Raw genomic sequence first — 26,487 nt, 5'->3', positions numbered from 1 at the left:
AAAAACATTAGCAACTGCTTCACTAGAGAACCAGTACAATTAAAAGCTTACGAGAACAGCTGCAACTACTTTCAATTCCCGTCACTTAGGGTCACTGTTATATGGGAACACACCCCTCCTCCCATGTGCAGATCTGTCAGTCAAAAGCGCATCAATAGAACAAGGATCAGAGGCCCCACAAACGAGTGTGCTTATTTGAGGGTCATAATGACCCATAATGGGGCGTCAGGTTTGACTGTGACGTTTTAGGCAGCAAAACTTTCTCGACTTCGATCCCTAGAAGGATCTCGGATGAGCGGGATTGAGTGTTCAATTCGTGCGTCATGCATCGAAATTTTGAGAGAAAACGGTGACATGAAAATGAGACTGTTTTGCGGTCAAACGATAGTTGTAAATTTCGCTTTTTGAATGTAGGCGGTTGATTCCATTTTATGTAAAGCGGGCAAAGCCTTATAAGTTTGGTACTTTGCTAAATGTTTGGCACTTATCAACCCGTTTATTTTACAAAATGTATCATTGTCGGGCAGTTTTTTGAACTTTCATCCATGAAAAAGATCGAAGAAAAAAGATTAAGGCTGATGGAAAATCGTTCATATTTTCTGTTAAGCTGTGACGGATCGACAATTTGTAAAGTTATTTTAACTCAAGGCAACAAAAATTTTCTCCCTTTCACGTTAGTCGAGGCAACATTTCGATAACATTAACACCTTTGACGGAATGAAGTCCTTCACGTAACCAGCGGGATGTGAAGTAAAAACGGAACTATAACTCACGTGTTTGACCCAGCCGCTTAACGGAAATTCGTAACGGGCGTGACTCGACTCACTTTCAACACAGATTGGAAAATGCCAAGAATGTCGGAAGAAAACTTATATCTAGTTTTTGTCGACTCGTGTGGCAATGGACTTCGATTTTCTTAAATGGTTCAAGAGGTTTTTATACCCGGTTTTTTTCTGACTGACTTTATCACTTTTCTTTTATACAGTTCTAATACAGTGTATATCTAATCACAAAAGCAATCATTAAAAGTCTTTGAGAAGCCTTCCTGAAGTAAATTTTTCTGGTTGTCAAAAAAGTCAGTTTAATAAAGAGATAAAGAAGATGATCGTAAAACAAAAGAAATCCTAGTTTGCAATTGTTATAAAATTGTCGACGGTTCATTTTTTAAACTAAAAATAGAAAATTAGCTGTCGTGGTTTACGGCTAATCCCACACGCTGGCACTGTAAGAATTCTGGCGTACTTTGATCTTCAAGAAAACTATTTATATTCAGTTCTTCCGGGATTATGTTCCCTCACTCCTCTAAGCTCTCCAGGCCTGAGGTAGGAGAAGGGAATCTATAAGTGTCAACTTATTTTGCATTAACCCTAACCCTAAAAACACGAACTAACTGAAATCGCACTGAATACACTGAATGCCTTTATGAAAAGTAATTACACCTGTATTATCCCGGATTAGAGTTAATCGCCTTAGGTCACTGCTCTTCCGGTGATAAGCTCGACAGTATTTCTCTATTCTCATTTTCAGCTATTTGAACCGTCTGGGTCACCACGCAAGTAAACATGATTTACCCGGATGGCCCAAAAAACATTTAAACACTGAACAGGAAAATCACGATCAATCAGCTAAGAGGTGCCGGATCTGGAACTTTAAAGAAACTTGAATAAAGGCAAATGAAACAGCAAACTGATCCTCACGAACTGTTCACGATGAGGAAATATTGTTCCCCCCCCCCCCCCCGGGTGTTCCCCTTGGTTAGTTTGTTTTAAACAGGACTACTGTTTTTTAACCAACTACAAGAAACTTCAGCACTCTACAATTATTGACATTTATTATCAAAAGCTCTCAGGTTGACCCGTAGAGTGGTAGACAGTCATGTCTGAGGCAAGTATTGCAGGATAATGGAATAACATAACATACCCGCACCATGATGCTTTAAAAATTGTCGAAACAATCATTTCAGTTGAAAATCGCTCATAAACTTGCTATGGATAATACTTGGTATTCTCTAAGTTCGACTTATGACGTCTACTCGCTATGGTTGAATTGAATTGAAGCTGTATTTATACTACAGAACTTTATAGGCCCTCCTTTGCTCCTTGTCTCCTCCGCAGGCGTTTTTTTGGGGGAAGGGAGGAGACTTATTATAAAGCCATCCCGTGTGAAGATGTAAGCGGTTTGAAACACAATCGGTCGGATTAGATTGCTCATTTTTTTCAGGCAAATTCTTATAAAAATTAAATATAGAAACTTCAAGTTGCCTTGCGAAACACAGCCTTTAGTGTCATCAGCGATTAGCAACAGACAGATTTATATCAGTAACTTTGACCCTGATCATTTTCAGTGTGGCATAGTGGCGAAACAAACGATACATACAGCTTTGAAAAGAAGAATAGTAGTATTATGCTAGGGAAAAAAAAGGAAGACACTTAAATTATCACTCAACACATCTCTCACCAAAAGATGACTGCGGAGGAGTTAACGAAAACTTGTGGCTTCTAACTCTTTCAATAATGTGCGTCCGGTTGCTGGTCTGAGCGACTCTTATCGTGACGTCATTTGCGTGACGGTGGCAAAGTTTTACCATGCAATTTCCCTCGCACGTCCAGAGAAATTTGTCAGCCTTTAGGCTCCTGTCTTTTTCAAATAGCTGTTAGAAAAATGAACATATCCGGTAAAACTTCTCTGTTGGGGAGAACAAGTTATTTCTTATTTGTATGTTGAGCTAAACTTGATCTATTCAGTAAAACGTGCGTGTGAACACACAGGTGGCACGCATCACATAAACTTCCGAAAGGTTATCAAAAACTTTAAACACTCTTATGATGTTTATAAAAGACAGGCTTGTGCCACATTGTGGTTAAACGTCTAAGCATTATTTCCATGATCACGGCACATTTATGGCGGTTCTTTTAACTTTAATTTTAATTTTTCTCGGTGTTGTAGTCTCTGGAAGTGTTCATATTTGGAACAAAGCTCGATCCAGGTTCCACACAGTATGGAGTGTCTTAATTCACTATCTTCTCAACCGCTTTATATATTTTCTGGGAGCCAAAGCTAATCGAAAGCTTGAACAAGACACGAAGAATTTTCCACAAGTTCAAGAAAAGTTTTTGCTGAACATTCTGGAGAAAAATTCAGAAACTAAATATGGAAGACAGTTCAAGTTCACTGACATAAAAAATCGGCGTGCTTTCACAAACAGTCATCCCATTACCAGATATGATCACTACAAGACATTTGTTGGTAGGTATTTCTATATCATTTTTCTTCACCAGGTATTTATAGCTTAGTAGTAAATAGTCGCTTAGTTTACTAGCTTTTTCACCCAGGGGGTAATTAAACTAACGCTTATCATGAATTTATCCCTGTCAGTAAAGTAGATTGTTCAAAGTTGACTTATTTTGCCAAAGGGTTATAGATTCAGGGGCATCCATCGGATCATTTCGGTGAATATCTATTCGGAAGGCCTGTAATCCCCTCAGATTTTCTTTAGTGCAATTTCACCTCAAATTTTCGTGAAATATAATGCCTGCTTTTTTTCGGGGAGGTAAAAATATGTGATTTTGGGCATGGTAAAGCGCCAGCTACGATTTTCGGAAAGACAACCATAGCTTGCATCATCTTGATTTGGAAAAATCTAATTTACATTTACTTTCTACACACTAATTTACTAATTAGTGTGTAGAAAGTAAATGTAAATTAGATTTTTCCAAATCAAGATGGTGTTTAGTAATACTTTCTTGGCTTCGACAAGCAAAATCGCCCAAAACCATAGCTTGCAAATTTGGGAAATAAAATTTTTTCCCTTTCTGCCACCGTAATACTCAGGTGAAAAATTAAAACAGATTAAACTTTGTTGGTTTACACAAATATCCCTTTTAAAAGGCCTTAACTATATTGTGAAAACAGAACGCAACGACATTCCCTGTAGACTTAACCATTTTAATCTGGAATATATAACACGATTGGCAGGGAGGTCTAAGACGAAATTAAGACTCCAACAATTTTGTGCTTGAAATAATACACAATGGCAGATTATTACTTCCAAGATGTGGCAGCTGGTTCTTATGGAACAAACTGTCAGGTTCGGATCCAAACAAGGTGTATGCATGAAATTTATATGTTTTGGGTCAAGACCTCTGTACAGTCAGACAAAATGATCAGCAGTTATTTATTTTGACGTGGATGAGAGCAGTAGGCAGATGCTCTGTATTATAGCCAGATGTTTTGACACGTTGCTAAGTGCTTCGGCGAACTGGAACTAAAAGACAGTGAGTGGCATTGAAAGACAGCTAATGCTATGATAAACATTCCGTGAAATTTGGCTGAAAACTAATGTTATTGTTCTGCTTTGTTTTGGAAGATTTTCACAGAGAATCTCGTGGACTAGCGCTTAAAATGAGAAGTACATATTCTGAACAGTACAGGCCATGAAAAATGTTACTGAAATGAGAAATCTTCACGGTAGCTTAATTAAAATGTATAGGAGAGAATAAAGATAGGGGGGGGACGGGCTAATATTTTCTTGATTTGCCATCAGAACTAAAGTATGTTAATCAACCAGAAAAAAATGATACAAATTCATATAAAATCGTTGGGAGAACAAATCTGCTTGAGCACGAAACAATGAGAGACTGGTGCAAAATTCGTCCTTGTGAGTGGCGTTTTCGCAAATTTTCCCGAGAGAGAAATCTGATTGTTGCTGCTCGATCGTTTTACGATATTTAAATACTGTATCATTTGATTAAAAGATTTGCAAGAATAAACGAGCTGAAAAAATGTTTACATTGTATCTAAATTGTTTATTAATGTGTACCAGTCTTTAAGTAGCTTATAGCCAAGCATGAATGAAATATTTTCGTCCCCTATCGCTGCAGCTCATGACTTACCGCATAGTTGTTAGCTATCAATAGTGTCCTCCCGGGCCTGGTGCGAAATTTTGTGGGTTTTTGTTGGGCCGGCTTAGAGGGGTTTTTTTAAAGAGGAGTTTTTAAAAAAGCTTCGCAATTTTTAGTGCCGCCCAAAAAAAAATCCGCACCAAAGCGAAAGACCATTTGAAATATTTGATACCCCTAATAGTTCGTCAGATAAGTCTTCAATACAATACATCTTCATTGTTATTAGAGCCTGAACATGGGAGAGTACAATAACTTTAATTCCTTCAAGCTTCAGCAGTTTTCGTCGTCTATAAACATCTGAGTTGCTTATACTAAAACAAAAGTCGCCAAATACAAATTTGCAGTGGTCTGCAAAAAGTCATTTTTTTCTCCCACGTCCGAGTTTCAATAACCGTGTAGCGACAAGCTTAACTCCAACAAGGGTTACTGGTTTGTTGATAATAAAAAGTCATAATTTAATGGACAAATCAGCTTATATGTTGACTATTTTTAATGTACAAGTTGACCTTATGCTTGCAAGCACTCTTAAGTGTTTATCATACATGATATAAACGCTTTGTGTTGAACAAGAAAACGGAGCGCGACATAACAAAATAACATGTCCACTATGTCTTCAGATGTTGCTGAAGCGATCTACGATTGCAGGGCCGTAACCAACTTTGCCATAGACGAGGCAGATCTTGCTAGGGGTTTCTGAGGTATCCCCTCCGAAAAATATATCAGAAGCAGTGAAACTCTTCAGAGACATTTTTGATAACGTATTGTTTGAGAAAAATCAATCTCTTTCAACCGGGATTATTTTCCCAACAAAACATAATTTTTTTAATTTTAGGTAAAAATCTAGACGAGGCAGTGCCTCGTCTTGCCTCTTGCTAGTCACGGCCCTGCAGTGATTGCCATGGGCATTGATCTACCTCCAAATTCTTGGAACTAGCATTTAAAGAAGTGCTGACAATGTAAAAGGAGAAATAACACTTTTAAAATGGGACTGAAGGCATTGATGCCAAAAAAAGTATCTCACTAGCGATATTTCCTGTTTGTTATCGTTTCGATTTTGTCATAACATTTAACTGTGAGCAATGTTTTTATTTCTCAAAGAAAGAATTGCCAAGGGAGAAAAGAATGTGTTAACAAGCCAGGAGCCTTGGATGCTAGCAGTTACATCCGGGACAACTGGGAAAAGTTGTCTTATTCCCAAGACACGTGACAACTCCAAAGCATTCGTGGAATATGGATTCGCAGTTGGTGTTTATTATACGATATTTAACGTTCTACCACAGGTGAGCGGATATTCAAGTCTTAGACACACAGAGAAAATAGCCACACGCGATTGAGTTCATGTCAAAACTTCTTTGTTTCTATGAACCGAATGAAATTTGGGTTTTCCCTGCGGCTCGGCGATTTCCAGCCGCTTTTCGGGAAGTCTAGGTGTTCCTGTGCCACTTAAGCCTCTTCACGCCATGTGGCGAACAAGACCCCGTGTTCCTGTGTTGCTTACAGTTATTTCTCGTTCCTCTCCAGTATCCACATGATAACTTCATATTTGTTTTTTCCAAGTATTTCCAACAGAGATTTATAAATGAAAGTAGATATATTTCGGGAGAAACTTCTTTTCGTGATTATTTCCAACGGATTGTAAATTTTTCCGGTTTTAACGGAAAATGCCATAAAAAAATTCCTACATAGATGTCGGCTAGTAGTGACTTGCAATTCGGTCTTCCGCCTTTTTCTTTAGGGTTTAGTTTTATCAAGAGAAAATTTCTCTTGGTTTTATTGCGTTCCAGTGGTTTTTTCAAGCTGGGTATGCACTGCTTGGGAAGCTTGGTGACATTTTGTTTATACACGGTAAAAAAGCATGCTATTTTCGTATTGTAAGAAGCCAGTAAGGCAAGTATAGGAAAGAAATTTGTGTAATTTTATTTCTTAGACACCAAGAATTTTTTTTTTCGTTTTTGGTCAGTCAATGACATTCAGTTATCTTTCACAGGCGGACAACCTACTAAAGTCCCTCAAACTGTTTCACGCTCCTCAACTAAAGTACTCAGAAGGAGGTATTCCAATAGGACCTTCAACATTGGCCCCTTCTTTACAGCTGCACGCCCTCTCCACGCCCCGCGTACATCTTGATGTTTTCTCTGAGCCCGCAGGACTTTATATTCATATCTTGTTTGCACTAAGAGATAGGGACCTGGGCTCGATTTGGGGCAACTTCACATACTGGATTCACGGAGTTTTCGTTTTCTTGGAGAAAAACTGGGAACTAATGGTTGAAGACCTGGCGAAAGGCAAAATGAAAGCAGATCTGGAAATAACAGATCGTGTCCGAAGGTATGAGCTATAATTAAACAAAAAATAATAATAACGATGATGATGATGATGATGATGATGATGATGATAACAATAAATTAACAGATGTTCAAATAAACCCTCCTCCACCTGACCCCCGTTTTTCTTTCTGTACACTTCTCAACTGGAAAGATAATCTGCTTAACATTTTCTTCTATTTTCTTCATAGCGAGTTAAATAAGTTGCTCAAGCCCGATAAACAAAGAGCGGATGAACTCAGGAGAGAGTTTCAGAAAGGATTTGTTGGAATCGCTAAGAGAATCTGGCCTCACTTAACATACGTACATGGGGTAGTTTCTGGTAAGGAAATGTTAGTCTTATTTTCATTCACGTGCCTTGCAGAAATTGTGTATGACTCAAACTGGTGTGGACGATTACCGTGCAACACCCTGCAACATGATTTTTCGTGATGAGTATCACTGCAATTGGGAAAATCAGTTACGAGTACTTACTATGCGATCAGTTTACGCTCTCAATCTTTTTCATACAAGTGATGTCGTAAAGTCCCGAAAGTTGCAACCTACCAAGTAAAGGAACGATACAATAAGTTCGAACCCTCTGTAACTGTTGATACGTACACTTTCTGAAAAGGTTATCGTTACGAGAATTGCTTATAATAGAAGTAGTTTTACTTGTTAGTGTCAGTTGGCGGTAACTGATGGAAGTTTTAACAGAAGCATACGTTGTCCAAGAATTATCCGTCGAAAAAGTCTACACATTTGAGCTAACCTGGTGCCCTCGCGGATGTCTTCCAAAACATTGACCTCCCTCCACACACCGCCTATCGCATACGTGAAAAGTGTCCCACGAAAGTTGCGATCTAAGAAGCAGTTAAAACAAAACTAACCTATTACCCTCCTAAAATCAACTATAACTGAATATTTCTTCGTTTACCTCAGGTTCTTCTGAGCTGTATGCCACTCAGTTGAGGGAGCGTTATCTTCAAGGTGTGCCATTGTGTTCTACTATCTATGGAGCCACTGAGGGATTAATGGGAGTGAACCTGTGGCCGCTGGAAACCAAGCCTTGTTATCTTCTTGTGCCTCGATCAATGTTTTTTGAGTTTATTCCACTGAATCATAGTCATGAGGAGCAACCCAAGGTAAAGGAAATTGCTTTTGAGACGATAATGTGATTGCAAGGAGTCGTTCTCGAGGTGGGAATTGGAAGGGGGATTCTCTAGGATCGTTTTATTTTTGGACTGGAAAGGTTTGGAAATATAAAGAGACCGGTAACAGATATCTGAAGTCCCCACAATTTTTGATTTACGAAAGATTGATTCAAACTAGCTAATTTGTGAAAACATAGTAGACACGAAACTCTGTAAGATCCCACTATCCAAGAAAACCTTGTTGTAGGGTGATTGATCTATCACACTACAACAAGGTATCACTGGATATTGGCTAATTAGTGTCTTGGCTAAAAACCCTTGACTCGGTCTTCTGCGCGTCCTTTTTAGGGTTCCCCAGAAAGAGCGCGCGGAAGAGAGAGTTAAGGGACCGAAGCAAGGTGAGATTCAGGGGGTATCAAGCTAATTAAGATTTATTGTACCGCTGGGGTACTTCAGTCTTGTCGTCCATGAGAATTCCAGTATACACTTTGTTGTTGAGAGGATACTACCACAAGGACCCGAATTGTTACCGCGTCATCAACTAAACATGTAATTCCTCACTTAAATTTAATATGTCTATTTTGTACTCAACAGACGCTGTTTGGTGAAGAAGTTGAAGTCGGCAGCTTGTACGAGTTGGTGGTGACAACTCTTAGCGGTCTTTATCGATATAGGATCGGAGATGTGGTGAAAGTGGATTGTTTGCATAACAGTTGCCCGGTGATTGAGTTCCAGTATAGACAAGGCCAGCTTCTTAACATGCGTTCGGAGAAAACGACTGAAACGATGATGTACGAAGCACTGACGACAGTGCTCCGAAGTAAAGACGAGAGGTTTCGGCTTGTGGATTACACATGCGCAGAGAGTATTCTGTTGGATTTTATTCCCAGTAGTAGAGCAGCCATTGAGGAAACTATCAGCAAGAAAAAACACGACAATCACACAGGGTTTGGCGGTGTCAAGCCATTCTATGTGATTTTCTTGGAGCTGAGCGGCTCTACCCGAGATGCAGCAGTAAATGACCTGCTTTCACAAGAGGTAAGGCTTCCATCCATGCAATCTCGTATCCGCGTTAGATTGGGTTTTACCGCTCATATTTGCCATGGGGTATTGCCAAATTCCAGCTAAATTGCTAAAAACGCAATCACCATAAAAAGCACTTCAGAAAACCTATCATGCTACGTTTCACCTCATTTTTTTTTATTCTGATTTGATCTTTTCGTTCCTTCCTTTTCCTTTTTCTTTCCCTAGTGTCGGAGTTTTTTTTTATACCATTCACAATTTGAACTAACGTTTATTCTAAATGAAAACCGGGATGAATGGTTAGCTTGTACCAAAAAACGCCACTAATGTGGAAATTAAATTTTCAGCAACGGAGTTTTCTTTTCTACACAACTTTCTTCATCATTCGGCCAAAATAAATTTGATTTCAAAATTGGACATTTTTTTTTTTTTCTCGTGAAATTTTTTGCTTTTCATAGCATGAAATGTGGTCACTATGGATACGATATGACTTTAGTATGTAAGTTTAGCCTCGTTGCCAATTCAATTTCCTCAAACTGATCTTACTTCTTTTGTTTTAATTCCCATTTCAGTTGGACGAAGCCCTGTGTGAAGTCAATCCATTTTACCTGATCCGGCGTGAAAATGGCGGCTGTATAGACAGAATGAAAGTTTGTTTGGTCGAACCTGGCACGTTCCAGAAATTCCGAGAGTTTCTCCTGAAAGTGACACCCACTGCTGTCAATCAACTGAAGATTCCGCGAAAACTGACGTCACAGGAGCAACTGCTGTTCTTTGTAAAGAACTTGGCCACAGATGGCGCTTGAAGAGTTTGCAATAGTCCCTTGGCTAGAAGATGTATTGTAATAATTAGAATTTGATGATTGGAGATTCACAAGGTTTCGGTAAAATTACGTCTTTAACCCTTTCAGTGCTACATTTCTCCAAAAACAGGTTTTTTTACCGTTAAACTGAATTTTTGATACTAGGATCCTGAACTTCCCTTAACTTTGCTTAAAAGCACTTTTCCACGATGCAGCAAGATTTTGACGAAGATTCCATGGAAAAAATGTACAAAATTGTACTTTGGCGCATGCGCATAAGCCAAAATTTGGACCTTTTTTTTTTTTTTTTGCAAAATCGTTTCCATTTTTTTTCCTTGCTCCTTTTCCTTTCGTTTTTCTCGGCTTTGTTATTTCCACTTCTTTCTACTGTATCCGTCCTTCCTTTAGACCAAAAAGTTTTGAGTAAAACACTGGTAAACCCTGAAAAGAGGACCTCGATCTTTTACAGGTGTTTTGGCCTGTTTAAGCACCGATGCACCAAAAAGTGATTGACTTTTTCTTGATTAGCTCTGTCAGGATGAGACCGATACGCAAAATGAATAGTTCTTTGAAAAGGTCAAACCTAGCTCTATCAGATGCTATCGCCAAATCTGCTGACTTTCAAATTGTGACGTCACAAGTGGTTCATTGACTGCTCCTCCAAATGTCGACAAAAGTCGACTTTAGCACTGAAGAGTAAAGCTACGTACGCGGAAGAATAAATTCTAGTTGGTAGGTTCTTGTATTTGGGGGTAGTATTGGATTTAGGCTAGTAGGTTCTAAGGTCTTATTAAGGAGGGCATATTTTTGATTGTAGAGGAAAAAAATGGGTGGTCCTTCATTATAAGCATTTATTCATAACTGTATTGCTTCAGCCTCATCAAGGTCAAAGAGACAATAAGTTATGTGAATCTGTCTTTTCTTTATTTGTATAAGTTTGGGATGTTCTGTTAAAAAGTTCATAAATTTTAACATAAGAACTGCTGATTTGCTTGGCTAAAAGGTCTTATATTTTGGGGTATTAAAATGGCAAATTTCTGCCAGCAGGTTCTTAAGCCACTAGGTTCTTACACGCGGGTGTTTACTGTATCTAGGCAAGGAACACAAATTTGTCATTAGAGCTAAAAAAAACTAATATGAAGCAAAGAATGACAAATCTGGTCACGTGTTACAGTCGAACCTCTGGTTACGGACACCTCTTCAATACGGACACCTCCCTATTATAGACTGGGAGGCGCGGTGGCCTAATGGTAAGCGTGCTCGACTCCGAGTCGAACGGTCCGGGCTCGAGGCCTGGCCGGGACAATGCGTTGTGTTCTTGGGCAAGACTCTTAACTCTCACAGTGCCTCTCTCCACCCAGGTGTATAAATGGGTACCGGCGATTCACCCTGCGATGGACTAGCATCCCACTCCACAAGGGGGAGTAGCAATACTCCTAGTCGCTTAATTCTACGGAAACCGGGATAAGCTCTGGCTGCATGGGCCACTTGGCTCAGTTTAGCCCTGGACAGTTTAGATGGTCCGAAGAGATAAAAGTCATACAACCTCCACCTCTGTAAAACGCTCAACTCCATAAAACGGACACTTTTCCCTGTCCCTTTGGTGTCCGTATTAAAGAGGTTCGACTGATCTGTTAACACGTACCTTTGCTTAAAATATGAACCAATCAAACACAAAAACAACGCAAACCTAGTAAACCAAAATGAACCTTTTTTTATCTACCTTTAATATTTGAGGAAGTAACATACAAAATGCCTGAAATATTGCAAGTGACTAACTATTATAATAACTATTTATGTTTGACCGCACACTGAAGCATTGTTTATTTATTGCTGTACGCCAATTATGTGTACGTAGCTTGTTTATTTACAGATTTAAGTTAAACATTACTTACTTCTTTGTTCTCAAACTTCTAGTAATTGTAGATCGATGTAAGTTTAATTGATCAGTTAAATATGATAAGCCGCCAGTAGACCACTCTTCTCACTCACGTTTGCTCTGCATAGCTCCTGGAGATAAACAGAGACTGCTCACGGTCGAAAGTATTTATAATATATTTATAAATAGCCGCCATACAAGAGAATTGAAACTGAGCGTGTTCCATGAGAGAACACAGCATATTAATGACGTCACTTCGCCGCTGTAAAAAGTAAAATAGTTGGTCGCCTCGTAAAATTAAATAACAATAGAAATTACTCCACAAAATGAGTGATGCCACACAAAGAAGCTTCAGTCGTGCCGTTGTTATAAAACGCTTAGAAAGTGACAAAAAACAATATATATTTTGCGCTCGTTAATTCTTGAGTTGCAGTTCTTGGCTGTTAAATGTTTCGAAGGAATATTAATACCGTGTAATTTCTGTTGCAACGTTAGTTCTATTTGATTTATAAAGGTCTATATGAATAGTGTTTTGTCTCGATTTAACTACTGTAAAAAAGGGTGTTGCAATGCTTTTTGCTTGCCTTATACCAGAACAGAGATTCTTTCACTTGTTAAATAAAACGTTGTACTATGGTAAATTACCCACTGCAATTTATTTCCAAATAACTTAATAAGCTAATTTTATTTCGAAATCCTATATATTTTACATAAACAAGAGAACTATCAATTTCCCAAAATCCTATAGTGTCCGACCAGCCTCATAATTCAGCAGTATTTTCTTCACTATTTGCCGTTACTTGTTGTTCCTTGTCCTGTTTTTCATTGTTGTCAGCCTCTTCGTCATTCTGCTCTGATGTTGATTGCGCCAGCTCAGACAGCCATGACGTCACGAATGAGCGTGCGCTGTTGATTGCTCCACCTGCAAAACGAAAACGAGGCTTGAAATACCACAACTTAATAAACGTAGAATCCATTTCACAACATATCAAAGAAAAATGTTCACAGTTTCTTGGTGCTGTGGGCAAGTCGACATACCTACAGCCTTGCCAGTTTCCGCCACCGCGTGACCAATCCTACGGCCTCTGTCTGTCTGCATAACACTAAACAGCAAAAACAATAATCATTGAAACGAAGCTAAAGAATACTTTGAATCAAGTTCTTTAAAAAATATCATTCAAGGCTAAACTGTGCAGATCTCCTTTGAATAGTTCTAAGAAACAATTGTTCTTAAGAGTTCATAAGATATTGCGAATGATCTCATCTGCTCAGCTGGAATGGATGCTTACTTCGAAAGTCTGATCTTTATGTCTGATAGCCCCATCTGTCCTTGAAATGGATGCCTGTCAAACAGAAAGAAAAAAAAAGATTTACCACATTTCGTTTTTCCTTATTTTCCCAACACTTCTCATTTCTGAACTGTCACGTGGCTTACCCAGCATGCACGTCGTCAATCCCAGCATGCTCTTTTCCCCGCCAAACTTGATAGTTTGTGGTTTGTTTCCAGGCCTCTATGAACTGCTCATTGTAGTTTGCCATCCCATCACCATCTGCAACAATAGAGAGTATCAGACAGGGCCGCCACTTTATATAAACCAATGCACAGTAAAAAGCTTACAAACCTGTGTGCTGTATGGTGGATAATAAAGACAAAAGATACAATTTAAACTGAGCTCGGATCCACTCATCACTGCCGTCCCAGCCTTAACAAGAGAGCAAAAAACAAACTTGTCAAAATTAACAGTTTTCTAATGTTGTGTACAGCACAGCTGTGACAACTGCTATTAAAACAACCAACAACAAAATTGAATTGAATTCAAGATTTCTTTTGACAGCGTTTTAGGCCACTACAAGTATTCTATCCTTACTACTGAAGAACTACTTATTCCAGTTTTTTCTCCCTTTAGAATGATTTTACTTAGACTAACCCGTGAAATGGTCAGTAATTTACAATTAGATACTATTGCAATGGATGCTTATTCCATTGTTTTCTTTTGTTTCATTTTGACTATTTAGCACTAATTGTTAGGTGTTTTTATCACTCTGTACGAGTTAAATACAAATGTTTGTTAATCAAAGACGGAAACGAGCTTACGGGAATGCCATCAAACCTTAAAGTAAGACGTAGTTAGTAAAACTATGTTTCACCAAATCAGCCAAGATATAAAAGTAATTAATAATAGAGTATAACGTAGTAGTGATCGCCTGCATGTCAGAGTTTATACTTAAACTAACCGGCTTCTTGTTCGCCTTTTTCAACATAATCATTGACGTGATGAATAAGATAGTCTGCAAATCTCAGGTCAGCGGTTGACAAGGAGAGCTGTTCATTTAAATCAGGATTGTGAATCTCCATTGATCCACTTTCAAGCTGCCAGGAAAAAATAAACTGTGTAAGCAGACACAAGTCTTGTAACAAATGTTAAGGCAATGTTGTGATGACTGCATGTACGACGTACATAGAAAGCGCGGGAAGAGATATGATCTGATTGGCTGACTAGTTTGAGCAATGTCGCACAAATTTGCCCGGGGGGGGGGGGTACTCCCTATAATGGCCTATACGGGGAGGCTCCGCCCGAAAGGGGTACCTTTTTCAGGCTCCAGGTATATTAAAGGGTAGGGATATCACAGGTTTAGGTATATGAAAGGGTAGGGAAATCTGTCATAATGATATTTTAAAAGGCCTTTACATTAAATATTTCGAGCAGACGCAACTTTTGGCTGTACCGTCGTAATTTTTTAAGCGCTACATAAAAATGACAAGAAAACATCCCGTTTTAGGTAAATGTGATGTCGTGTAGGTATATGAAAGGGGTGCCTTTTTGCAATAAAAGGTATACAAAAGGGGTACCTTTTCTATCAAAATGGTATATAAAAGGGTAAGGGGTTAAATCTCCGGGCGGAGCCTCCCCGTACAAAACTTTTTCGAGTACCCCCCCGGGCAAATTTGTTACACTTTCCGGCATTAAAAAAATACTGTTCAGTAAAAAGAAAATGGAGTCACATATACACATAAACAGCAGCAGCAACAACACGATAACAAGAAATTTAAATTCACAGTCCTCTCCAATAGAATGCAACCTTGATTTCTTTCAAACTGTTAACCGACACCATGCCATGAAAGTTATATAACCTCTTCCTCTTCTATAATAGTTCTATATTAAACTACTTACATCTATTAAAACGTCTGATAGTCCCTTCTGTCGTTTGTACAAATAATTTGATGCTCCAACCACAAAACTGCGCACATTAGGGCTCTTCAACAGGTCCATTTGTTGCAAAGATAAATAAGGATGAAATATGGAGTTCTACAAAGAAAACAGAAAATCAACTCTGAGTATACAAAAGATCAGCTTCAATGAGTCCAAAAAAGTGGTATGCAACAGGTTAGCTGGGTAGTGTACTAGAGCTTATATTCTTGAACAAGTTGTTGTCACCGTTGAATGTCTTTTGACCAATCAAAAAAAAAAAACAAGTAACCCAGAAAAAGCGGGAAAGTCAAAGTGGCCATGTGATAATAAATTTCTGAACTTTGGACAACTAACAAAAGTGATGTCAAAATAATGTCAGAAACTATTTAAATCTAATTAAATAGGAAATCTAAGAATGTAATTAAAGTTAGAAATTAGGAAATTCTGTTACACTCTTTACAATGAATACAAGCCATTGGCAGATGTTGATTACAACTAATAAAATTGCTCATAAAAAACGATTCACTTTACTCACCTTTGTAAACAATGCTAATGGAAATCCAAAAATATCGACAAATAACTGCTCACATTCATTGACATGCAGAGGTTGAAAAATATCCTATAAAACAAAAAATCTTTTAGAACTCGCGAAACAATGTACAATGTAGTGTTATGACGGGACGTAATAAAAAATTCCAACTGAAAAGATTGAACAAAATGTTTCATATCAACACAAAATACGTGCATACATTATCATTTTGAGAAACTTCTTTTTCTCTGGGAGCTGCATACGCCAAACCACATTGGATCATTTCTAGAAAAGAAAACAACAACACTTTGACTCAAGAAGTTAAATTGTTAACTCCAAGATTTATAGGATTTTGACAGCAAGCACAAATAGCAACAGTATGTTTACACTGTGGTTCAGTCTCACTTTTGGTTTAATCATGCTATTTTGTGCACGTACCAAGGTTCTAGCAGCATTTGTGACTAGTTTTAAAATATATAATATTGTTGTATACACAGAAAAAATATAAAAACAAATATTATCAGTAGACATACTTGGAAAGAGAGAAACAAGTGAGAGAAGCTGTGTACACATATTGCCAACTGGAAAGCCATGAAATATCACCTTTGAGTAAAAAGAAACATATAAAATTAAGTCCAATAATTAATAATTAATAGGTTTTAAATAGATAAATGCACATTCATTTGTGTAATGTATGTACCTAGTGATAGTTGGAAAAGGATTATGGAAAAAGAGAAACAAGTAAAGAAACCTCATAAGATGTTTTGTGCTTGGAAGATAATTATCAGTCAGTGATGCAACTATTTCCACAAATATCTCACTGATCAACAAAACTAGACCATAGAAAAATTTGATGAAAAATGTTAGAAAAAATGCTGACTAACTAGTGCATACCTTTTTTTCAAGAAGAAGCAGCTTAAAAAGAACTAAAATCTAAAAAGGAAAAAATGTTTTTATAACATTATACATGCATTTATTTAAGAGTGATCACACAATATTGTCTGACAATGCAGAATAGCCTTACCATCATGGTTTGATTTAGCACCCTCCTTCCAATAAGCGCCCCCTTCGAATGTGTTTTTGTCAATAAGCGCCCTATTCCAATCAGCGCTGCCATTCTAAAAAGCGCCCCCATTCTTATAAGCGCCCCTCAATTCCAATAAGCGTCCCTATTGTGGATAACTGCCCCAACTGAAGTCATCAAAGTTGAATAAATAAACTCAGGAACATTCACATTTTTAAAGTAACTGAACTTTCAACAATTTGTTACTGTTACAGTTTCTGTTATTGTTAGTCATTTTAATATTTATTTAAGTTTTGTTTTGAACATTTGGTTGTTTCTCAAAAAAATTAAATAAGCACCCTGTCTCAAATAAGCGCCCTCCCTTGAGGAACCAAAAGTAAATTTATAAGTGCCTCGGGTGCTAAATCAGATCATTACAGTATGTAATGATGTTATTTATGCATAAAAAAGATTTATAACTAAATGTACAGTGCTGTTGCAGTTGAAAAATGTTTTTCATTCTAATATACTCACCCTATGTTGAAATTTTCTAACTAATTCTACAACAGGAAGACCTGTAAAATAAGACCAACACACTTTGTCATATATCAAACAAGAGGCAACGTTTCTTCACATTTCCAAACAAATGAGAAGAGAGTTAAAAATACAACACTCAGCTGACTACTCATGACAAACATTGAGGTGTTTGGAAATGTGCTGAAGCACTGTCTTCAGTGTTTTGTATATTTTATGATTTTTTTTCATTTGTAACTGAAACTTTTAGTAGACAATAGAGAAATAAAATTGTAAATGTAAGGTTAGGTAAGGACTGCTGCATATTTCAGGCCTATAGAGGCCGATCAGGCCAAAGCTTATCCCGGTTTCCATAGCATTTAATGACAGGTGTATTTCTACAGTGTACTCCTCCTAGACAAGATCTAGTCCATACCTTGATGAATTTAAATGAGTTTGGATCTACAAAACTAAACATAATTTTAACTGGATTAAGAAGACTTCATTATATAAAGAATAACGCTGACCAGAGAATTTATTATTGCACATCTTCTTGGATTCTTCTTATTTTATTCTTATCACCTGTCTGCTTGATAACATATTAATATTGTTAGGAGAAGTTAGAAGTTGACTCCTCCAGGTCAAGACTTCACTTAAGAACCATTTGATTAAATTAACTTATTAACTACAAACTGCAAATAACAGACTCACCAACGAATAGTAAAGAATCTTCCAATATAAGGCTTGGTGATACAGACATGTTTAAATTTTTATACAATTCCTAGGAAGGAGCACAAGAAAAAGAAAAAAAAAAGCCAGGTTATTATTTGAAGGTCAAGAAAGAACTTTCATGAGTAACTGTTTATGTCATGAAAGAGTCAACAGGGACACCAAGTACCTCTAAAATTCCTGTTCTTGAGAAATCCTTCTCGTCAAAGTATACTCTAGTAGCAACTTCCAGCTTTTCGTTTAAGTAACCATAAAGTGGCTGTTTCAACATAAAAACACTTATTGTGTTAAAACATTGAACAGTCAAACACGGGCCTTAAGACAATACAGCAAACCTTGAATGACAAAAAATTATGGCCAGGCAAGCAGTATGGCTAAAAATTTGTTTCTTGATCAGGTACTGTACTAAAACTTTATCAGCGAACTCCTGTGTCACTTGAGTTGAGTACTGTATATCCTTGCCAAAAAATTGACAACAATAAAGTGTCCACTTGCCAAATTATTTATTAAGCATTGTTAATGATTTTTAGGTCTTTTAAACACTCGTCAGATTTTACCTCTATCTTATGTGTTCCACTGTGTAAGATCACTTACCAAACAGGAGAGAATGCAGACACTTTTCTGTACAGTTCTTCTGGTCACATCATCATTTTTTATTTTTAAGTCCTGTTAATGCAAAAACGCACATTTTTAATATCACCATATCAAACTTGCATGGATCCCAGAGTCCACCTTTTGTCAAATCAGTGTAGATATGTACATGCATGCTTTAATTTCCCTCTGTTAATTGGTGGAGTATGTTTGGCTTCAAGAAAGCAATATCAAACTATTTAAATTTTTCTGTTAAATTTTCCCATCAAATATAATGTTTCAGTATTCTTTGACCACATGACAATTACGGTAAGTTTAAATTAGTGAACATAACATTAGACTATTGAAGAATAATATGAGAATATTCAGAAATCATCATATACCTTGCTGTCAATCTGCTTGTAACAAGAAATTCCAAAAACAGTGGATTGAAAGTTCTGTTTGCTGACAGATGTGCTGAGACTTGGTAAATGAAAGACAGAAGAGTCTAGATACAAGATGGTGAAGATCAGAATTAATCTTATACAAAAACATAATGCTGAAACAGACAAAATGTACAATTTCTATCTGCTTTTTTTTACATGTACAATATCATAATACAACAAGTGTTTAAAGAAGTTATACCTTTATAATTTATTGTTTGGGCTCTCTTAAACAAAGGACTACATAGAGGATTTTAAGAAGACATTGACCGCGGCCGCACTTGGCGAGTTAACCGGGTTATTTCCAATTAATCAATTAAAATTAACCGGGTTAAAAAAATGTCTAGTGCGGCCACGTATTTGGAGAGTTAACTGACTCTTAACCAGGTTAGCGGTTCCCATGGAAATTAATCAAAGAACAATAGATTTTTTAACTGGGTTAGGTTAATTCTAAACTACCTTCCTGGGTCGTTTTAACCAGGTTAGTGGTTTCTTATCAGATTCCACTATTGTTTTCTTTGCCAAATGTGTCAATCATCTCCGTGTAAGAGAAGGTATTCTTTTCCATCACACGCAAACATGGCGTTCAGACACAATTCGTGGCTTAATTCTAGAATTCCCTTGTTATTAGGAAACTCTAGAACCACCACTGAGAGAAATGCGGATTATTTGTATCAGACAGGGCTCTTATGGTTTCTGATGATCTCTTTTGTCTCTTCGCCGATTCCTTGGAAAAACGTGCACTTGAAGGTCTTGAAGGCGATTTCGATATGGCAATGAGCCTTAGAACGACTGCTAAAGATCAACATATTTGAAACAACTGGGCTTGAAATTTGCGTAGAATGCATTTGGAAGAAATAGAACGCTGTAAGCCGAGAATGCATCAAAATAAATCTTAAAAGCAGCAGAAGAAATGAGCAAGTAATAGAATTATCATGAAAGCCAGCCGTTTTTGCTTGTTTTCAAAAAGCTTAATCATGGCATCACTCCAGTCTGATCTGATCGTAATGCGGACGCTAAAAATATTTAACCGAGTTAGTTATGGTTACCATACTTTAACCGAGTTAAGTTTTGTGGAAATTTTTAACCGGGTTTCTAAAAAATTAAGCCAGTTATTCTCTAAGTGCGGCCGCGGCCATTGTCTTTTTTCCAAGGTAAGATGAGGCAAATCATCCGACTGTATTTATAATAATAATAAATAATAAATGATTATTTATTAAATAACAAATAAATAATAATTAATTTGCATGTGTTCACATGTGAGATTATACAGACTGACTTTTGTTGAACCACAAATAACCACAAATTAGTTTATATTACAAGAACTTTGAGTTTTACAAAACAGTCACTTGTGCTGCTCCAGGTGCAGGTTTAAAATTACTAAAAACCCCAGCTGCTTTGTATAAGAGGGATGCAATTATGACATCTGTAGGGGTGTCAAATGATAAATCTAAGACTTTGCAAGCCGGTGAGACTGATATCTTTTCTTCGAGTCAGACTCCGAGAAGGCATCAATAAAAACTTCAAGACGACGAGACCCCTGAAATTTGGCTAAATTTTGCGAGACATGCATTTTTTGAAGGACCATTCACCACCCCTATCTGTTGTAACAACAAAGTTGACTATCCAACCAGTTTACACATCGGCATTTTAATTATCACAAATCAAATCAGTCCTTGTAAATGTAGTTTTATTAGTACCTTGCTCACAGTTATGGACACCATCTGGTAATGCCAAAAATGGCAAGAACCGCCATTCACTTGGAAGCGTTGTGGTTTGTGAGTTTCCATCCTTTAAAAGTGGTGGAAATGAAAACTCTACCTGCATGTTGCAAATTCAAAAAGAAAGGAAAACAGTTACAGCCTGATGAGCTCATATACCATGGCCTGTAAACCAGTTAAAACTCGTGAATTGCAATATACCAAGTTTTTTAATAACAAACAACTATTCACCGAAGTGGAGGTGGCTAGTGGTGGATATCTACCGAGCCGCGAGGCGAGGTGAATATCCACCACTAGCCACTGACACTGAGGCGAATAGTTGTTTTAGTATAATACTAAAACAGTGAGATAATATAGCCCCAAAGAATGATCTTTGACTAGTTTATTCCCTTCAAAGATTACAATTTTCTCGTGTGCGTTGCTCGGAGGTGAATAGCAAAGGAAATTCGGAGTTTGAGTAGCCAATCAGCGCGTGCCAAAAACGTTATCCACTGTTTTAGTATATACTAATATTTAATATTCTGGGAAGGGGGCATAACAGGTTAAGCACAGGCAGACCACCTTATGTGTTCGTAGTTAATTATTGTTGTTGACACCAGACGAACAAAAGAAATTTTAAAATCTATAAGGGCTACTGAAATAAAGCTCTTGAAATTACATATCTAAACTACATTTCGCTCTAAATAATTTCTCAATAAAGTTGAATGAAACGTTTATCGACTCAATTGTTGCATTCCTTCGCCTGCGCGGGCCGTTTTAAGCGTCTTTTTAACTGATTTAGCCGGCCGAAGGCCGGTAATAGAGAAAGAGGAGACAAGGCTTGCAAGTTGGCGGCCGACAGCAGCGACCTCCTCCACTTCAAAACGGAATTAACGCCAAACTTCTGAAAATCTCACCTATCTGACGACGGCTATCGATCGGCGAGTTGTTGCTCTATCTCTTCGCCGAATTTGAACTTCATCCCTCCAACAGTTTTCGAGAAAATCCACGCTAAAATCATGCATACGGCTTGATTTCTATGATCGGTGCTCAACTCAGCGACCAGAGAAATCCAGAACATGACGGCTGTTTCAAATTCACCAATCAGCGCTTGGCATTTCGCGGCAGCCCGCCGCGGCTCAAAACCTGATTGGTGAATTTGAAACGGCCGTCATGTTCTGGATTTCTCTGGTCGCTGAGTTGAGCACCGATCATAGAAATCAAGCCGTATGCATGATTTTAGCGTGGATTTTCTCGAAAACTGTTGGAGGGATGAAGTTCAAATTCGGCGAAGAGATAGAGCAACAACTCGCCGATCGATAGCCGTCGTCAGATAGGTGAGATTTTCAGAAGTTTGGCGTAAATTCCGTTTTGAAGTGGAGGAGGTCGCTGCTGTCGGCCGCCGACTTGCAAGCCTTGTCTCCTCTTTATCTATTACCGGCCTTCGGCCGGCTAAATCAGTTAAAAAGGCGCTTAAAACGGCCCGCACAGGCGAAGAAATGCAACAATTGAGTCGATAAACGTTTCGTTCAACTTTATTGAGATATTTAGAGCGAAATGTAGTTTAGATATGTAATTTCAAGAGCTTTATTTCAGTAGCCCTTATAGATTTCAAAATTTCTTTTGTTCGTCTCGTGTCAACAACAATAATTAACTACGAACACATAGGGTGGTCTGCCTGTGGGTTATGCACCTATCAATGTTAAGCCCGAGGGGGGGGGGGGTGGGGCTGACCACGGGATTTTGATCGTGAGCGCTGTCCCCAGGGTGGGGATTTTGATCGTACGTGGTGCCCCCAGGGTAGGGATTTTGGTCATTTATAGAAGGTTTGAAGGACATCTGACCACCTTTCATGGGGATTTTGACCAATTATTTTGTCCCGGGGGTGGGGAATTTGACATTTTTTTATAGAAAATGTCAAAATCCCCACCCCTTGCCCGACCCCCCCCCCCCCCTCGGGCTTAACATTGATAGGTGCATTAAGTTCACAAAACTCTAGCCTTGCCCTGAATAAATAAAGAATAAATAACTTTACTTTTTAAAAGCGTCTGTGGATTTAATTTTTAGCACAGCTGTGCTAGCTGCATGGGGACACTTGTGTAAAAACAAATAATTGTAAATTGAACACAAAGTTGTACATGATTTCCACCTCCTTTTGTAAACCTGTCAAGCAGTATTTGATAGCGCTCCTTCAAACTCAGTGATTACATCTCCTTCGGCTATTTTAATCAAAGTTCTCAGACAGTATATTTGCTTTCTTTCGATTCTTTTGTTTGGAAGACCAATTTTCATGACAAAAAAGGAAAATTTAGCTTCGTAAACTATTTCTGAAGCCATTCAAAGCCATTTCTGAATAATCTTCAGCGGGGGCTGAAGAAATTTTAAAAATTGCATGCTTTTTTCACCTCAGATCCTCGCTGATGATGAAATCCCACCACTACAATATGTAATATAACCCTTTCTGGATCTTCAGCGTCCATGTTTACACTTTTCTCAGATGATTTTTATCTGTACAAGTCGATTGAAAATAAACAATCTCGCCGATCCGCCATCTTGAATTCCATTGGGGGCTTGGGGCTAGTACCCAGTTTTCGCTCTTATTTTCTCCGCATGTTTGCTGTCTTGAAAAGTCTTGAAAAAGGTCTTTTATAGATACGGTGATTCCGGATTACAATCAGCCTTCCATGTATAACAATACTGTTGTTGACTATCAAATTCAAGTAACCAATATTTAAGTGGTTTTCCGTTATGATTGGATAATTTCGGGGTCTATGGTTGAAGTAGTATATCAAACATGAGAGGCAGTGTTTCATCAGACTTCCAAACACCAAGAATATAGTTTAAAATATGCCATGTTGTTTTAAAAAAAAAATAAGGTGAGAAAGATGCAATGTTCATCATGTCACCACTGTGAGGCAATGAAAAAATCTAGGTCCCCGACAGGAAATCGAGCCCATGACCCCACAAACACCATGTTTGGGATTGTGATGAAACACTGTTTCAAGTGCTTGATATGATACATTACCAATCTGTCTGCTGTTAAAATAAAATTTTCCAGTTGAAATCATAAAAAGAAAGGTGACTTTTATTTATTGTGTTACCAGTCACAATACAAGTTTAATATCTTAAAGCCTACTCATAATACACCAAAAACACTAGTTTATCCACCTATTTGTTTTTAAAAAACAGAACAGGTAGTGTTCTTGTGTGAATTTAACAACTAGTTTCTTAACTGCTAATGTCACATCATACATCATTGCTCAGACTGTCCATTATCGGCTTGACTGGTTATTAGTTTCCTGGATCTTCTTTGCCCACTTTGGAAAAAGGACATCCTTTATCAGAGGCAGGGCACTTCCTTTTGACTCCAGCTGGCAGCACGGCTTCAGCCGGCTCCACAAGTGGTTTCCCTTCACTTTCAACAGCCTTGAAAGGGCAGCCTTCTTTCTGAAGCACTGGACACTCATCAGCTTTCTCGTGGCCAACACTGTGAATGACTTTCATGGTCTTCATAAGAGCTTCTTTATGGTGACAATCCTTGTCACTGCTTGGCATCTGCGACAGCTTGCTGTAGATTTCTTCAATTGATTTGGCATCCTTGAAGGCACATCCCTCCTGGAACTCAGGGCACTTCTTGATTTCTTCCAGAAGAGCTTCATTATCCATCTTGGCAAATGGACATCCTTCTTTAAAAGCAGGGCACTTCTCCTTGAGCTTGCTGACATCTGAAGCAGTCAGACTCTCTAGAACAGCAGTCGGTGGCTCAATCAGAGGCTTTCCTTCCTTGCTGGCATCTTTGAAAGGACAACCTTCCTTTGTCTTGAACACAGGGCACTCTCCAACTTTCTCTTCCAAGCTTTTAGACTCAGAATGAACAGACTTTAGCATGTTTAGTAACTGCTCATGGGCTGGACCTGTATGGTGCTTTGATTCTGGCATCGTGGACAGCTCTTCAAGTACCTCCTTAACATTATGTGCATCTTTAAAGGGGCAGCCCTTCTGGAACTCGGGGCACTTTTTCAGCTCATCCATAAAAAGATCTTGGGTAAGCTTGGAATAAGGGCAGCCCTCCTTAAATGCAGGACAGTGGTCCTTGACCGACTCAGTATCATACTGCAAAAATAAACAATGAATCATTTTTTTAATTCATAGAAACCAAGGATTATCTCTGATGTTGGTTTGTGCTGCACAAGGTTTGAAATCCAATGATTCCTTGATTAGATGTTTATAAGATAAATAAAAGAAAAACAAACTGCCAAACTGTGGACATCCTGTCATGAGCCCCCTCCCTCCAATAACAAACCTTTCTCGGTTTTCAGAAGTGACGGTGTAACTTAACAACAACAATCACGAATTGCGTGACGATTCGCATAATGTCACGATCACATGGAGATGTCACGTGGATAAATGGCACATTCAAATTGTAAATTCCTCGATTTCCTCGATCTTCAGAGGCCTCCATTCGAGTTGTTGTAAGAAATACTCTTTGAATAAGGTGTTTCAAGACTCGACACTCACTTTAACTGATTCTCGTGACATTTAAACCAAACTGATTGAGGTGTTTTTATGTTTGAAAAGGTTTTGTGAAAACGAAATAGCCGGTGATCAATATCACCGAGAAACAAACTCGGTTTTAGAAAGGTTCGTTCACAGCATTTCTCATGCTTTAAATAAATAAAGCCAAAGCCTAATGCGAAGGAGTAAAGTTGGGATCACTGACTCAAAGAAACCTGTGAAATATACAATGAAAAATGTCGAACAGACAATGGAACAATGCCGAGTTGGAGTACAATGAACTTTTCGATTTCTTGACTTCTGCACCACAAAGCGCAAACAGTGCTTGCAGAAAAGTGCTCATGGTATTTTGGAGAAAGAGTGAAATGTACTCTTTGAGAATCAAGGTGCTGAATACCGAATAAACTAGCTTACCTCGGTTCCCGCCATTTGCAGCTCAAGACAAGCAAACGATCGAACGATGATCCGGAGGCACAAATAACACGTGACACAGTTACGTCACAGCTGTTACGCACAGAAAAGTCACGAAAGATCAACATATAAAGTTTCCGTTTTGTGATTTTGTGGATCGTTTGCTAAAACAACAATCCTGGAACTTTTGCTGCTTTTTTTTGCCAAACAGTGCGCACAGAAAATTGCAGCCTAAGAGAACAGGGAATGAAAGATGGCCTCATCAAGAGAAAACAACAAAGGTTTGAAACGCTTGCACGACTTAAATAATCTTTTAACTTTATAAAACGTCATCTTCAACCTGAAGATTTCAGTTCTAATACAACAAGTAAAGGAATACAAATGAAATATAATAATTGATTATAATATCATAAAATGAAAAAGATAAAGGCTTCCAGTTCTCTGTCAGAAATTTTCATTTTTAAACTTGGTTTAGCCGATTTTCTAGCAAGTTTTTGTAGAAAAGGTCTACAGTAGATTTTAAATTATTCCCAAAGGAGTTTAAGTACAGAGGGCTCTAGGCTCCGCACCCTGTAAAAAAGAGAGATCTGGGTTCTTTGTCGATTTCTTTTCAGGGTGGGATACTAAGGTAGCGTTACCATGGACTTTTTTTTACTTTTTTTGTTGATGTACACACTAACGTACAAGCTTTCATTACATTTGTCTCTTCTCTCCATAGCGTAACTATGGATAGTATCATGAGAGCTTCAATCACTGGATCTTGCCAGGCTTTAGTCTCGGGGCATGAGTGTCTGGGGAAAAATGTGTGTAGAATCAGACA

General features: G+C 38.1%; 3 protein-coding genes across 3 annotated transcripts; 1 reads left to right on the top strand and 2 right to left on the bottom strand.

Moving 5' to 3' along the window:
* The first annotated feature begins 207 nt into the window (after positions 1-207).
* LOC144661034 (uncharacterized) lies at positions 208-10,244 on the top strand. The gene is made up of 8 exons (XM_078521748.1): positions 208-229; positions 2,947-3,246; positions 6,000-6,181; positions 6,889-7,229; positions 7,417-7,547; positions 8,147-8,349; positions 8,953-9,396; positions 9,954-10,244. Exons 1-8 carry the CDS (start codon positions 208-210, stop codon positions 10,185-10,187), a joined length of 1,857 nt encoding a protein of 618 aa, XP_078377874.1. The 3' UTR covers positions 10,188-10,244.
* A 2,236-nt stretch (positions 10,245-12,480) lies between these two features.
* LOC144659914 (late secretory pathway protein AVL9 homolog) lies at positions 12,481-23,313 on the bottom strand. Its single transcript, XM_078520437.1, has 18 exons — positions 23,147-23,313; positions 20,742-20,862; positions 19,003-19,106; positions 18,623-18,694; positions 18,198-18,287; positions 18,011-18,080; positions 17,321-17,361; positions 16,678-16,716; positions 16,317-16,386; positions 16,004-16,068; positions 15,790-15,873; positions 15,237-15,371; positions 14,299-14,434; positions 13,686-13,766; positions 13,499-13,613; positions 13,353-13,406; positions 13,102-13,166; positions 12,481-12,985 (listed from the first exon to the last, which is right to left on the bottom strand). The coding sequence occupies exons 1-18, from the start codon at positions 23,219-23,221 to the stop codon at positions 12,825-12,827; spliced, it is 1,578 nt and encodes a 525-aa protein (XP_078376563.1). The 5' UTR covers positions 23,222-23,313; the 3' UTR covers positions 12,481-12,824.
* A 490-nt stretch (positions 23,314-23,803) lies between these two features.
* On the bottom strand, positions 23,804-25,734 carry LOC144660561 (uncharacterized). The gene is made up of 2 exons (XM_078521216.1): positions 25,671-25,734; positions 23,804-24,854 (listed from the first exon to the last, which is right to left on the bottom strand). The coding sequence occupies exons 1-2, from the start codon at positions 25,683-25,685 to the stop codon at positions 24,033-24,035; spliced, it is 837 nt and encodes a 278-aa protein (XP_078377342.1). The 5' UTR covers positions 25,686-25,734; the 3' UTR covers positions 23,804-24,032.
* Positions 25,735-26,487: the final 753 nt, after the last annotated feature.

Source organism: Oculina patagonica, chromosome 7 (assembly GCF_052425735.1).
Source record: "Oculina patagonica isolate OP01 chromosome 7, crgOcupat, whole genome shotgun sequence".
NCBI lineage: Eukaryota > Metazoa > Cnidaria > Anthozoa > Scleractinia > Oculinidae > Oculina > Oculina patagonica.
This window is presented reverse-complemented; position numbering and strand designations above follow the sequence as displayed.

Excerpts from the sequence above, each read along its gene's own strand:
- LOC144661034 (XM_078521748.1), top strand. The coding sequence starts at position 208 with ATGACCCATAATGGGGCGTCAG. Across the intron at positions 230-2,946 it reads GACCCATAATGGGGCGTCAG|TCTCTGGAAGTGTTCATATT; the intron begins GTTTGACTGTGA and ends TCGGTGTTGTAG. Across the intron at positions 3,247-5,999 it reads TCACTACAAGACATTTGTTG|AAAGAATTGCCAAGGGAGAA; the intron begins GTAGGTATTTCT and ends TATTTCTCAAAG.
- LOC144659914 (XM_078520437.1), bottom strand. The coding sequence starts at position 23,221 with ATGGACGCTGAAGATCCAGAAAGGGTTATATTACATATTGTAGTGGTG. Across the intron at positions 20,863-23,146 it reads ATCATCAGCGAGGATCTGAG|GTAGAGTTTTCATTTCCACC; the intron begins GTGAAAAAAGCA and ends TGCAACATGCAG. Across the intron at positions 13,167-13,352 it reads ATAAAGATCAGACTTTCGAA|TGTTATGCAGACAGACAGAG; the intron begins GTAAGCATCCAT and ends TTTGCTGTTTAG.